Source organism: Stylophora pistillata, chromosome 4, assembly GCF_964205215.1.
Source record: "Stylophora pistillata chromosome 4, jaStyPist1.2, whole genome shotgun sequence".
NCBI lineage: Eukaryota > Metazoa > Cnidaria > Anthozoa > Scleractinia > Pocilloporidae > Stylophora > Stylophora pistillata.
The window spans coordinates 5,673,071-5,688,053 of NC_142522.1; the positions used below are offsets into that span (position 1 = coordinate 5,673,071).

Sequence of the window (14,983 nt, forward strand, 5' to 3'; positions counted from 1 at the left end):
GTCAAACTCACATGATAATAAGGATATCAAGTGTCAGAGTTGTTTAGGCCCTTGGGTTTCACATTTGAGGATTCCAGTTCTAAATCTTACAGTCATTTACTCAATTGGGTTCTTCTTTTGAAATCCCTGCGCTAAACGACTTGGCAGCGCATTACGATTGTAGCTGAGATTTTCTTTTAAAAAGTTAGTTTTGAATTTCCAGTTCATGAGTTTAATTTCCCCAAACAGCAAAGAAGAAAGTTATAGAAATGTACGATGAATGAATTTTTTATGTAATATATCAAAAATTTACCCACCAAAACCATTGGAGTGAACAGAGTCGCCAACACCGCCCTGTTTGTCATTACCAGTATCACCACTGTCGTTCTGATAGATATAGTCAAGCTCCTTGTTCTTGAGACCCTTCCAGCCATGAATACTTTTCCATCCACACCAGTCTTGCGATATGTCACATGGACTGTCATCTAATTGATTTAACACTGGATCAACAACAACAACAACAACATTTATTTAAACACGATAAAAATTACAGCGGAGCTGATGTGGTCGTGTATTTAATAATCAACCTAATTATCCTAATTAACCTAATATGGTCGTGTATATATAAATTAACCTACTTAATTAATTAACCTTGATTTAAAATCAACCTAATTGACCTAATATCGAATATTTAAAAATTAACCCAATTAATTAAAAATCAATTAAAATATTATTCATCTATAAATTTAACTAAGCGTATGAGGTTTTGTGTTTTAGAAAATTTTTAAATAAGCTTTTTCTTGAAATTGCACGCGTATGATTGTCAAGAGAATTCCATAGAGATGCGGCTTTGTAACAGGTGGACTTGCGAAGAACTTCAGTGTTTGGTTTTGGTAATAAAAAGGTCAATTTCCTACGCAAGTTATAGATGCACTCATATTTCGTAAACAGCTTCATAATGGGAGCGGGTAAAAAGTTATAGAAACAGTTATGTGCCAAGATAAGTAATCTATGTTCGTATAAATTTTTAACAGTGCGCCACTTGCATTGGGCTAAGATAAAATCACTTGGTGTGTACCAATCGAGGCCGTAGATGATCTTTGCGGCACGTACATGTATTCTCTCCAGCTCATCAAAGAGCGATTTGCCGCAGGAACCCCATACAATCAACCCATAGGTAACAGATGGTAGAATTACTTTGAAATAAAATTCAGCTCTCGCTGTAGTAGGTAAGAAATATAAGGACTTGAGAAGGTTCAACTTTTGTGAAAAGGACTTAATCGTATTAACTCTTTTACGTGAGCGTTCCAATTAAGGTCACTATCAACTTCTACTCCTCTACTCCTAAACACCTAGATGATTTAACTTTAGTGACCACACTGTTCCCCAATAACACTGGTTGCAGCGGCCCAACAAACCAGCGACGCATTAAAATCATATACTCGGTTTCACAAGGGTGGGGTATGAGGGGGTTAAGGAAGCACCAGTCATACAACTTCTGAAGGATAACGTTCAAGACAACAGCAACCATATAAGGAGAAGACGCAGCCGGGTAAATCGTAGTGTCATCAGCATACATGTGAATTTCACCATCACAATCCCCAACTATATCAGGCAAATCGTTGCAAAACAACGAAAACAAGGCGGGAGGTCGCTTGATCCTTGTTTGGACGGAAGCATGTACAAACATGTGGTTCGAGATTCCAAGCTCGATTGTTCTGGTGCTCTTTATCAGGTTACGCTTGCTGCTTATTACCGGTCAATCCGATTAGACGTATCACTTGTTGCCCTAGTTACCCTAGTTGGTTTATCATCGATAACCGACCGTGTAGTCAATGTGAGATAAACAAATCCTGTCATTTTTGGCCAGAAGTGGAGGAAATTGAACCGTCAGTTAAACAAGTACTATCGCAATTTAAGTCGCCAATGATAACTACATTGCAGTGTTTAATCCAGAGTTTCTCGAGTATGACCTGAAGTCTATCAAAGATTATAGTTCACCACTAGATTTTCTCCGGTTCTTGTTGGTTTGAATCGATCGCGTGACGCGATAGTGTTCATCTGTGGAGAGACACTATCAGCCCATAGTGCCCATCCGCGGAAAATACCTGGATTCATAGTATTCATCCGTGAAAAGTTTTGAATAGTTTGACGGCCGCGAAGTTAGGCAGAAAGGAAAAACAGTGACTTTTCAATTCTGACAGGTATAACGTATTATTTAGCCAATGTGCGGTTGCGAATTATTGACATTTGTGACAAGCTGTAGGCGCGGAAGAAAATTTAGTGGTGAACAATAAAAACAATGAGATACAATGAATATATGAAGTTCATATATTTTGAACTGCGGTATTAGATACGTATGATGCACGATCCTCGCAGTTGATCAACTTAACGGCCTGCTCCCCGTTGGCTTGTTAGCTCAATTGGTAGAGCGCTGCACTAGTATCGCAGAGGTCAGTGGTTCGAGTCCCGTACAGGCCTGATTTTTTTCAGGTCTGATTTTCGCTATTGCATAAATAGCGCTATCTACTGCGAGGATCGTGCATCATACGAATGAAAACAATAGAGTGTTTATGTCTCGGAACTATCGGTCTGATTGTTGCCCCTTGGAAATTTGATGTTCTTAAAACTAGCATATTTTCCCTTGAAGCTTCGCTTCTCGGGCAAATATTTGTTTTAAGAACATCAAATTTCCGCGAGACAACTTTCAGCCGATAGTTCATCGACAGAAACACTCTATTGTTTAAATAGAGAATCTGAAGGTGGTCTATAAACTGTTCCTACGATGAAAACGGACGAGTTTACCAGAATCTTAAGCCATATAGCCTTAGTGTCCTTCGCTTCCAAGGAGCTTAGCCTTGTTGAGCATATATGATTGGCGATGTAGAATAAACATCCACCGCCGATGGTGTTAGCGTCTCTGTCCCTTCGGATAATCTTGTAGTTATCAATCTCGAGTTGACGATCGATTGGAAATTTTCCGATCCAAGTGAGTTTCAGTAATCGCAAGAATTTCAAAACGGCAGACGTGCAGCAATATTTTTATCTCGTCGACCTTATTCCTAAGGTCGCGGATATTAATGTTGAAGTTGTTGAAGCTGAAGTTCATTTATTTGTTTAAGCAGGTTCATTAATTGGCAGCTGTAATAGCTGATGTGGACCTGCAGTCCTAACCCACCCATCCCACCCCAGGGGAGGACATCCATCACACAGTAATCTCGTGTGTGGGAAATTAACGTCTCCTGCCCCGACCTTGCAGGAGACGGGACCTCCATTTATTCGTCCCTATCCGAGAAGACTAGAATATCTAACCATTTCTTGATGTTATAGAAAGGTAGCAAATTCTTCTCAATTATTTTAAGACCTTGAGTGTTGGTCCGGCCGGGGCTCGAACCCTCGACCTCCCGCACTACAGTCCAGCGCTCTATCCATTGAGCTAACCGGGAGGCGGTTTGTGTGCTATGTGTGGTTTGTGTAATGTGTGCTACACTCAGGTTTAATGCCTGGTACACAGACCTTGCGAAGTCCTGCAGATAATCTCCCGTTTGGTCAATCACGCTTTGCCATCCGGAGTTGGTTTCAACATCGCCCGAAAGAAGTAAAAGCTGTTTGGTCGCCATCGTATTAGCGTAATATAAAATTCGGCTGTTAGAGAATTTACGCTTGCACTTGCTATTGCTTAAGATGGAAAAATGATGGAACAATGAATTGGCAGGTTAAAAAAATGCAGGAGCAGGTTTAAACAACAACTGAACTAAGATTGATAAAAGCTTTCCACATAAGCCTGCATTCCCATTAGGTTATTTCCAACGGCTCTCCTCGGAAAAATGCGAGTATGGAGGTGAAAAGAAGAAAACCGTTTCAGTTTCTCTATTCTAATGTAGCTTTGGGCGAGACAAATGTTCCCAAAATATTATGGCCTTCCTCCTTTCGCCATCTAACCCTAAAATCTGAATATTCATTCCCCTTAATGAATGACGCATATTTCTTGAAAATTTAAGTCTTATGTGGGGATTGAAGGCTTTAATCTGTTTATTCAATTGGAATAATAGGATCATTGAGTTTTTAGTATAATTACATTAATCTTATTCATATTCCGCACAGCACATCCACGAGTTCACCATAGTGTCACATTGATTAGTTAGTCATGGGATTGAGAGGTTAATGGGCACAGCGAATGCCTGCGACTTAAAAACAGAACGTGACACGAAGTTCAGTTTACTATGAATGCGTAACATCTAGCGTAACCCTTACCTTTACCAGCACTCCAAGGAATCAGTTTGCAGGGTTCTTTGGTGAAAGAAACATTAGCAATGGCCGGAAATGGTCCATGAGTGAATTTGCAGACACCAACAAAATGAATCTATGGTAGGTTATAAAAAGGCAATCATGATAAGCTCAGGCATGTACAACCACGAGAAGATAGGTTTTATTGAAAAAAGGAATATTCGAGTTTAACCCACTCTAGTTCTGGGAACACCGTCTAAGAACACCGTCTTAGAAGACACCACGACATCGTTAAATCGTAACCACGTTAAGAGTTTTTCTCCTTCGCAGCCTTTGTGTGGTCTAGACGCTCTCTCACGCGTTTCTTCACAAGCGTGACGCTGCGTGGCGTGACCTAACAAAAGGCCGCAAAAGAGATTATTAACTACCTGAATTCGAGTTGCGTTGACTGGTATTGGAAGCTGTGTGTAACGCCACATTTTGGTCGCCTCTTCTGCATGAAAAAGAGGTTGAGTTTTGTTCGTCTTTGTGTTGTTTAATAACACAATTAACGAAGCTTTGCGCCAGAAACGAAGGCACTTCCATTCATAAGCAATGCTGTTGATGATAGGAGACGAGAGAAAACATGGCAGTTCTGATGCTCCAACCGGTAGAGAGGCGTATCCTACCGACAACAAAATACGGCGTCGTGTTAAGGAGTGATCTGCTCTGGATACCATATGATTTGGTTGCCGACATTAAAAAGTATACGTGAAATCATAGTGAGGACTGCATTTTAAGATTCCAAAGAATATCCTAACTTCGTAAAGGAAAAATCGTTTTCAAATATGCCAAAAAGTGCGTCCCAGGACGGCGCCATTTTGAAGCTTGCCGAAGGTTATTGGATCACTTTAAAGACTTAGTTAAAAAATTCTGTATTTTCTCTTGCAATTATGGGAAGAGGGAAAGCAAACGACCGTTATCGGCGATAAAGCATCATTGTGTTACTGCCAACTGACGATCAAGCAGCTTACCTCGCTTTCTCTTTCCCGCCAGATAAGTATTCAGAACCCATCCTCCATGAATGTACCAATCGCACATACTCTCATCAAAATAGCAGTCTGGACTCGCTGGAGACGAAGCATAAAAAGCAGTAGGTTATAGATGCAAATTGCGCTTTTTTTATACTTGCTGAGTTCATATCATTGTAACTAAACACGATTGTTGTTTAGAGTGCTTAATAAAGACTTTTATTATTATTATTATTATTTTGGCCCTAATACTGACGATACTGGACGGGAAAATAGCGAGAAATCGTGGTAATTCTAGTTAACTTGTCTTGAAACCTTTATTTCTGTTTGGATCACTTTCAATCACCTTAAAATTAAACATACTTTGTTTGAAGATTTTCTCACATGTTCCGTCCAATACGGTGAAGTCATCCACTGCAATATCACCTTTACTTCCAGTACCAACTGTTCCTTCTAGTACAAACTGAAAATAGCAATCTTGATATCAACAAAAATTGACGTCTACAAAGCTTAAATGCGTATTTTGCATTACTTTGTGAAACACGTCTGATTTTAAACCTTTTGCTTTTGGAAAATATGTGATTAAGTAAATGAAGATACAATGCACTCTTTTAAATGCCCTTATAAAACAGACCATTCTAAAAAGGAGCTCAAATTTAAAACATCTACATTTAAAGAGCGAGACTTTAGTTCAGCCAGCAGCTCCTGAAGGAGGGTGCACTGTGGATTACGCATTTTTAGATGATTTTATCGTCGTATTGTATGACTGAATTGTTTAAATAAATTAAGATTTAAGCCTATTTGTCCCATATTTATCGGAAAATTTGATACTTACTTGATACCAACGGGTGCTATTCAGAGCCGTCTGACCATATCGTCAACGATTTCCTTGATCTCCCGACACCATCCAAACAAGCGTTTCTGATTGGTTAGTTTTAAGGTAAATACTCAGATTACCGATGTCCGACCCGTGCATGTGATACTAGAACTTAACGCAAACTGTCTCATTAGGTTCCATCCAGTCGCTCAGGAATCTCGCCTTGTCTCCAAAGTTTCTTCGAGAAGCTTCAATATAGATATAAGAACCTGCAAAAAGATATCGCGCGTCTATTTTTTTTTTTTGCCTTCGTGAACCAAATTCTGACCCTGATGAACGAGACGGCTGGGTTTTAGAGCGCTCTCCGGTAAAGTGTCGTAAAACCAAACCCAAAGGGATTTCAACAGCCAATTAAAGCGAAGGAAAATACCCTTAGGTTCTAATGAGAACTCGAGGTGAGACAAGCATGCTGCCTTAAGCGCAGGTAACAAATCGTGTGTGTTATTAGATATGCATCTCATTGGTTAATAAGGTGGCACGAGTTTTCGTGACCAGTCACAGAACGATATCAGCAAAAGTATTGTGGTCCTAGATTACTTTAAATTGGTTTGTTCAGTCATAACCGTTATTCATTTTTTGATAGAATTGAATTCGTTTGGAGCCTTTATTTCTGCTTAGCCCATTGTTGGTTCTTTCCTCACTGAAGTGATTTCTTTGCAAAGGCTGCCTTACCATCCTTGCTGAACGAAGTGTGATCGTAACTCGGCCCAGTTCCTTGACCAGAGCCCACGGTCCACTGGAAAAACGCATTCTTGTCAGGGTTTAGTCCACAACGGCTCGTTTGAAAGTTACAGTTACCTACAAGGACCAATAGAGACTTATTCACTTAAAAACAGGAAAGAAAACAAACAGGCAAATAAACACAATCATTGAAAAATTATCATAGCTATAGAAATGCCAGATGATTCAGAAGAATGGAAAAATGAAATAAACAAGTTATTGAGAAAATTTGACACTTTGTGCATGTTTGGACATTTACTTTGTTTAAAAAGCAATTGTTTTGAGTTATTCTTCTATGAGTTAGTAAAAAAAGAGACGTTTGATTAGAATAGCTGACTAGGTCTGCAAATTAATCAAAAGAAAATTAGTATAGAAGAAACACTGAAATCGTTCTACCTCTGAAAGATCTGCACCTATTTTGTCCAGTGGAATCTTTGGAGGTACACGCTAAATCATTAAGATTGCACCTGGTAGAACCTGGAAACCAGAAAGATGAAACGCTACGTGAAAACCACTGCTACGTAAAAGTCTGACTTGCAAACTTTTGTTTAACTTAATTACACAATTAAGAGAGTCACCACTAATGACTGGCTCCCTTCATAAGGAAATCTATCTGAAATTACATATAAATCTCTTCTGATAAGGGAAACCCCTTGGGAATCTTGATATAGGGATCCTGCAAAACATGCGGAGAACCCCTTACTACGATTTTTCATTCTCTTCAAGACAAGCAAACAACATGCAGACCCTCACTTTTTCTAGCAGACATGGTTACCCAACTGCTAACCGTTTCTTTATGCTTGCTTCACATCCTCATCTTGCTTACCGCATATAGATGGTGTGTTAGTTCCATCCTTGCAGAAGGGTGTTTGATCACAAGTGTCTGACCAGGGAATGCACGATCCATCAAGGCACTGATGACTAGAGGGACATGGATTTTCTGCCAAAAAAAATTATCATCGGTGCATTTAGTAACTACTAAACGACGAGAATCTGGAAAATTGCTATTTTATTGGGAGTCAACTGTCTAATTGACCCGCTTGAGCGTAATAGTCCGGGAAACTGCTGTTTCACTAATAGTCTAGGGTCCTTAGCAGTCTACATGTTCTAGACCATAGAGATATCTTCTGCTTCATGATCATTTGACTAAATACAAACAGTCAACTCACGACAGTTGCTTTCATCATCTCCGCCAGAGCAATCTTCGTTACCGTCGCACAAGGCCGTTGCTAGGAGACATCCTCCTCCTTTACAGGCGAACATACTGGAAGGACACTCACAATTCTCTTCATCTGAATGATCCTTGCAGGCAAAGTCGCCATCGCACAACAAATTCCTCTTGATACATTCGCCGTTCTCACAGGTAAACTGATCTTCGCTACATTTGAAACCTAACACAACCGGAAAATGTAAGAATCACCGATGGAACAAATGGGATTTGATGGGCAAGTGGAATGTTTGTTAAAAGAAACTGAACCTAAGCACAGAAGTTAATATAAAGTTTCAACATACATCAGCTATTTTAGTGGTTAACATTCAGCTGGATGTCTTTCCGTAAGGTCTAAGATTGTGTTGCTGCGGTCATTAGCTTGAAACTAAAGCGCTTTTTCTGCCATGAATCATCCAAAAAAGATGCACATAGAATAATCAAATATTTAATTAGTTGTTATTTCTTTCAAACGTCTGGGGACTGAATGCCATTTACTTCATCGGCTTGAAAAAATACAGGTAACAAAGATAAATAACAGAAAGTGCTTCACGAATTCATAATGAAAAACAATGTTCTTAATTTAGTTTGAAGCCATCTTTTACTTTTAATGAAAACATAATCACCTGGTTGGGCAAAGTATGGTCGTAGTGAACAATTCTCAGTAGTTATAATGACGTCATCAAATGCAACGTTAATTTCGTCTTCAAGAACGCCTTCTCCTTTAAAAATTATCTAAAAGAAAGAACCCCATAAGAAATATCAAGCTTTGATTAAATGTGGTGATGTGAGTTCATTTCGTCCCCATTTCTCAGTTCTAACCTGAATTTCTTCTGCACCAGGCCAAGCAACCTGAGCCGCTGACCATCTTTCACCGTGGTTTCCGGTCAAATTCCATATTAACAGATTCTCTTTATTTGTCTCCCGTAGATAAACTTCGAGGGTCGGCTTCGACTTAGCAGGCATGAGGTATTTGAAACGCAGACACAGGCCCACGGATCTATGGAACGGTTGCCATGGCAATAAAGGACTGTCCAGTTGTGCTTTGTAAGGGCCATCAATAAAAGCAAAACTACCTGTATTGTAAAAAGGAATCTTGTACAGTTGCAGTAACGCATCGCGTTTTCAGTGAGCCAAAGCTGGAAGGACCCGGGAAAGTGTGCCTGGGAAGTGTAAATGTTCATTGTTTCGCCAGGAGAGTGTTAAAGAAACAAAATTGATTTTCAAGGCGGCTGGAATAGCACAGCAGCCAGAGCTTATCAAGGTTTCTGCCACGACTCATACTCATAGGGCACGGAAGACAGGCAAATGGAGTTTTAGCACTGGAAAAGATTTATGCCGTCAATATTCTTCAGATTTGTGCATTTTTGTCAAATTAACACTCCTGTCAAACTACGTGATCATGAATGATCGTGATCAGTACCTGTGTATAGCTCTGAGATTCCCCTCTCTCTTTTCAACTAACCTGAATAGTTAACAAAGGGTTTAGCACCGGTTAATTTCCACTTTTTGGGCATGTCATCGGGGTGTGTCCATCCGCAATAATCAGATTGGAAATAGCACTCTATTAACACCACGGCTAGTAAGTAGAGAAATAAATTTATCAAAATTAGTTTGTTTTAAATCAGGACATGTTAAAAATTACAAGAGAAAGGACTTCACCTTGAAGATGGAGATTAGCTAACACCCTCTGATCGACAATGCTCTCCAGATTACTTGCAAACGAAGAGGAAACCTGTATTAATATGCAGAAATGTGAGTGGAATAGTGCACTGCATAAAATGGTCCGTATAAGGACTCTTCGTTTGGTTGTACACAGTCAGTACATCTACTCTTATAGATTTAGAGGATAAGCCATCTTAACCTCACGCTTTGTCAATAACGCCCATATACTGACCTTCACTGTAAAATTTTCCGGCTGTTTGACCGTGTCGAAAACAGCCGTGAAGGATGTGTTTACACAAGAAAGGCTCACTGCTGGGTTCACTGTTTTGTTTTCTCTTAGCGTTGAGATATTCAGTTGTAGCGGGCAGTCTGGGCAATACAAACCATCGCAACAGAACTGGAAAAATCCTATTTAAAATGAAAGTAGCGATGTTTGTATGCAAGGTTTGACGTCTATAAGAGTACCATGTTATTTGTGTTCTTTTTTTTACCCTGAATCGGATGAAATGGTGTCAGACTCATTTTCATCAACTATCAGAGTTAATTTTTTTATAATTAAGCCTTTTTTTGGATAATAGTTTCACAGATATTACTTCCAAGAAACGGAAACATCGACACAAACGTAGAATACTCTCTTCCTATAATGGTAATACTAATAATAAGTAAAGTTATTGATCTCAATGATGATCATTGTAATACCAACTAATGTTGATAGCGACGATAACACTGGCACAGTTATTAAAACTGAAAAAGAAAATCTGAACGATTCATCGAGAGATTGGTGATTTTTGATAGTTACGCTTAATTATTCCTGGTAATTTAGAAGTACATGAATCACCACTATTAACATGCAGGAACTGAGTAACTCACCTGAAATGCGCAATTCCTTACCAACGAAACCAGACATGGAGGATTCGTGATTTTCAAGTGTCACTTCTAGTTTACGTGTCCCTATCAGAATTGAACCAAGAGGCAGCTTTTAATAATCACTACTGTGCAGTTCTTAATGATTCTTGCTTCCCGGCCATGACAGCTGACATATCTAACAACAGAAGCGAGCGTCATACCTGGTTTAGTCCAAAATAGTCTTTTTCTTGGAATAGGCCGTTCATATTCACCATTTGGTCTACGCATGCCTAAAGATGCGTGGTCCAGGCCTCCTATTTCACTCATAAAGACCTCCATTTGGTAAATGCGACATTTGTCCAAAAATACTGGTTGTGATGTTTGCTGGGCTTTATACCTTAAAATAAAATAAAAAAAAAACGTTAACGATCTAAAGAGAAGAACAACCAGAAACGTAGATACCGCCTGTGGCGGTTTTCTCCGCATAGGAAACGAACACGAGTAAGGCTACTTCCCCTCTGTCCTTGGGTAATTATCTTCTATTTAGAAAGTTTTACTTAGTGAGCTCTCAAAAAGGCGTCGTAAAAAAGACCCTAACATGAAGATCGCACATAATTTCTGACCTAGATCCGGAATTTAGGGTGCCTAAGAATCGGTCGAAACTTTTTTTTCTCCAATATTTTGTAACGTACCATGATGCACATCTAAGTTTCAAGCGACCCTAATCGTATCAATTCTTATTTTGCGTGTCTCACTTGTCCCATTGTTGATGGCCAGTCGATCTTTCAATGGCGATGATTGGTTGCCTTGACACAGTCTTTTCTGACTTCTTATCAACAGTTTCAATGCCATCCTCAGTAACATCGTGTATCCATAGTTCACATAAATCATCGCATGCTACGTAAAATGTGTAATTACCACTCTCAGGAACCTGTACAAAGATTAATGCAATATCTAAATTGACAAAGGAAGGACGAAAAACGACCTAAGGCTAGACGAGATTGCATTTTCGGTTAATTCTTTTCATAGAAGCTGTTTTGTTGCCTCTCTTTTTTTCCACCCGTTCAAGGTCACGCGATTTTGTACCAGTCCCATTGCACGAATAGAAGTTCTGAAAAAGCAATTGCACTTTTTCGACTTCTGTAATCGTTCCGATGGTGAAACCCTACCTCAGATTTTTCTGTTGTACGATTTTGGTAAATGATGTTTTCACGAAAGCTTAACGGTGAGGCAGTCATCAACTACACAGAAAGATCTGTTGTTGACTATAGAGACGATTTTAAAGAGTTGGTTGATGACCTGTACTCACAATTATGATGAAAAAATTACCTGTAAGTATCCAGTCAAGCGTTGAATGTAGTTTTCTGCCACGTTTACCGGTGTATCGAAATCTCGAAGAATTATTTGGCTTTGTGGTGTATCTCGGAAAGCAGGATTTTCGCGCATAGTTGGCGCTTTTTTAGTGTCGTAGTTAACGTTATACCATGCATCATGCCAAACTCCGTGGATTTCGCTGGTGAACTCTACAAAACAAAGATAGATGGAAGCCAAATGAATGAAAGTGAACATCCCCTAATAACAAAAATGGCATTTGAAATGCATGATGTGTACCAGAAGTTACAAGTTTTGGACGACAAAGAGTTATCAAATTATCCCTGAAGCTTTGCAATCGTTCGTTGATAAGTATTATGACTATGTGTGTATATTCATCTGGATATCTGTTCTGAAATTAGCTATGTTAACAGTGACAAGGCAGGACATTTTAAATCTTGTTCCATTATCTTGTGACCAAACAATGTGGCAACGCTTTTCATTCCACTAATTTATTCTTGTTTTTCTCGTTGCCATGTTCCCACCAATAACGTAGCTCCATTGTCTGCCTTTAAAAGCACACACAACCCACAATTCCTCTACTCGCTCCGACGAAGGGCTAACGCTCGAAACGTCAGATCTTGTAATCGTTACGGTGGTTAATTTACCATTTCAACTTTGTTGATATATCCAAACTATAAAACAAACCTGCGTCAGAGACCTTTCTCTTGTGGTTCTTTTGGAAACGGAAACTTCTCAGACACATGTCAGAGGCCATGGATACCATAGTTGTGTGCACAATTTACTTTAACCTTTTTTTATTTTAATTAATTGCAACTGGTGAAACTTACCAATTGTGCGAATCGCAACCTGGCAAAGAACTAGCGTTACATTGCTACCAATCAACTTGAATGTCACGTAACGTCCACGCGCTGGTGGAGAACAGCGTACTTTGTAATCCCACGACTCTCCATAGGACACAAACTCGGTACAAGATTGATGTAAACTGGTTTCATCAGTGGATACGCCGACGCTAAGAATGCCATTATCTCGTGGACAGCAGTCGTGATTTTCAGTGATCTCAACAGATTCAACATAGAGGGGCTTTTCAAGGTTCACCTTCCACCAAGGGCTGGACTCCTTTTCGAAATAAAGGCAAGAGAAAAGCTATAAAATAATTCTAAACAGGAAAGCAAACGCGAAATAAAACGACGAAAAGTAGATAAATAATGAGAGGAACGAGAAACAAGTCAAATATTCAACAAACAAACAACCATCACAAAGACGGACAGAAGACTGTCTGAGTCACCATCAATGAAAGGTTCATATAATTTCATTTGCTTTTTTAAACGAACTCGCGATGTTTAAAATATAAGTCATCTGCTGTCTCTCATTTCACATTATCTCTTACCTTTTTCGATCTAAAGCATGTGGAAAAGGATCTGTCAATAGCCAGATAAGGATAATTTGGTAGCAGAACACTCGAGCTTTGGGGCAAATTTTGACGCGATAGGAGCTTTTCTGAGAGAAAAAAAAATGGTGAATCAAAGAATCAATGGAGAAGTTACTGCTTTCCTTCGTTGATACCAGTTAATTATAAAAAAATAATTTTGGAAGAGTGAGAATTTTTTTTAAAGTTTTAGGTCGTATCATAAATCGGTTTAAATTAGGTTTTCATGTTTTAGAATGACAGTTTTGCTGAAAAGTCAATATGATAACAATCTAATTGGCTATTGTATGCCAAATAATCTCACAGGAAGTATAGACTATGGGACATACCAGCACGTTTGGAGCACAGAGCATTCCTGTACGTTTTGCAATCTTCATTCTTGATTCGTGACGAATTAGCTGAGAGAACTACACAAGTCTGGTGTCCATGGTCACCAGAAGGATATCCACGCATCCATAAGGAGGCGTTCAACGGGTTGCCATCGATCCAAGCCCAGGTGTATCGCGCCGAAAAACCAATATGCAACGTGTCCGGCTTTGGTCTCATTGCTTCCAGCTTGTTAGATAAGGCAGATCTCAAACCTTCCAGTGATACTTTGGCTAGAGTACCACCTTTTCGACTGCAGTCTATTTGAGCGTCTTTCCATGAAAGTGCGCTCTGGGTGTGAATAGAGAAACAAGCGCCATAGAGATGGAAGAAATTTGGACCACATTCGAATTGTACTGTTACAAAAAGTTAAGGAAAGGACATTTAATATGAGACTTCCAATACATTTTCATAAACCAAGACTCTATAAAATCCTCGGGTTGGTAATTATTACTTATGCAGACTAAGTCCTTTTTTTGGTCAGTGAAAGGTTTCTTTAAAGACCTATAAATCAGTACTTTTAAAGGTTTTTCAGCAGTTTTGGCTTTTAAAGGGTCACCGTCGCGGATTACTATACGCAGTAGCATACACTCTCTCCGAGACTTGTCACACTCGACAGCCATTATGGAAATATCAGTGAGTTGAAGAATTCTGCAAAAATTTTGCATTTAAATCAAGTTCATCCGAAGCAAATGCTCACGAAAGTAAGTTTCTTTTATTGAGGAACCTTCGGTGATCTTTTGCAAATGTAAGAGTGCTTGTTCGACGAAGCGCTAAGAAAATAGTTCTCGTGGGTGCCCGTGCAAAGGGAGAAACGTGCTGTGTACAGATGAATGTAAATGTGGAACAAGCAATAAACCTTGCAGAAAGAGGGTATGCATATAAAGTTGAATACATACATATAAAGTTGTATACATTCACTTCTTTTGTGGCGTAAATGTTCAAGAAGCGTACGAAATAATTTGTGTATTCCCATTCTTCAGGATTCGGACGAACCGTCGTCATCTGCCTATGAAAACCGTAGAGTTCGCCCGAGGCTTACTTGTATTCCAATTATAATGTGTAGTAGAATAAACATCTGCCTTGAAAATGCTACAAATGTCTGTGATATCTGGCATTATTTTATTTCCCTATCAGTAAAATCGCTGTCACTGAAAGACTCATAACCTTCATCAAATTTTGCCTGCAGCCACAACTTAAATGTCTTTTCTTCCGCATAAATACAGTTATGGTTTCTCAGCCACGCTTTCTTGTATACCCCTCTATCTTCAACCTTTCGTTTCCGCCCTGAGTTGATGCGTTTACCGCCATGTCCGGATCCTCCG

General features: G+C 39.3%; 2 protein-coding genes and 2 pseudogenes across 3 annotated transcripts; 1 reads left to right on the forward strand and 3 right to left on the reverse strand.

Moving 5' to 3' along the window:
* Window positions 1-288: 288 nt before the first annotated feature.
* On the reverse strand, window positions 289-7,582 carry LOC148732132 (apical endosomal glycoprotein-like; annotated as a pseudogene). Its single transcript, XR_015999875.1, has 8 exons — window positions 7,567-7,582; window positions 6,766-6,891; window positions 6,052-6,302; window positions 5,580-5,679; window positions 5,220-5,315; window positions 4,635-4,870; window positions 4,234-4,342; window positions 289-479 (listed from the first exon to the last, which is right to left on the reverse strand). The product of XR_015999875.1 is annotated as an apical endosomal glycoprotein-like (transcript).
* On the reverse strand, window positions 7,582-9,537 carry LOC148732133 (MAM and LDL-receptor class A domain-containing protein 1-like). The gene is made up of 5 exons (XM_088756598.1): window positions 9,486-9,537; window positions 8,843-9,096; window positions 8,647-8,755; window positions 7,983-8,204; window positions 7,582-7,753 (listed from the first exon to the last, which is right to left on the reverse strand). The coding sequence occupies exons 1-5, from the start codon at window positions 9,535-9,537 to the stop codon at window positions 7,608-7,610; spliced, it is 783 nt and encodes a 260-aa protein (XP_088612724.1). The 3' UTR covers window positions 7,582-7,607.
* A 107-nt stretch (window positions 9,538-9,644) lies between these two features.
* On the reverse strand, window positions 9,645-14,021 carry LOC148732134 (uncharacterized; the record flags this gene model as incomplete). The annotated part of the gene is made up of 9 exons (XM_088756599.1): window positions 9,645-9,755; window positions 9,918-10,093; window positions 10,556-10,636; window positions 10,753-10,928; window positions 11,287-11,462; window positions 11,861-12,054; window positions 12,694-12,982; window positions 13,254-13,363; window positions 13,622-14,021. Coding segments are annotated over 9 exons (1,713 nt in total), but the record flags the coding sequence as incomplete, so codon positions are not given.
* Window positions 14,022-14,145: 124 nt separating this feature from the next.
* LOC148732135 (uncharacterized) lies at window positions 14,146-14,751 on the forward strand (annotated as a pseudogene).
* The last annotated feature ends 232 nt before the right edge of the window (window positions 14,752-14,983 follow it).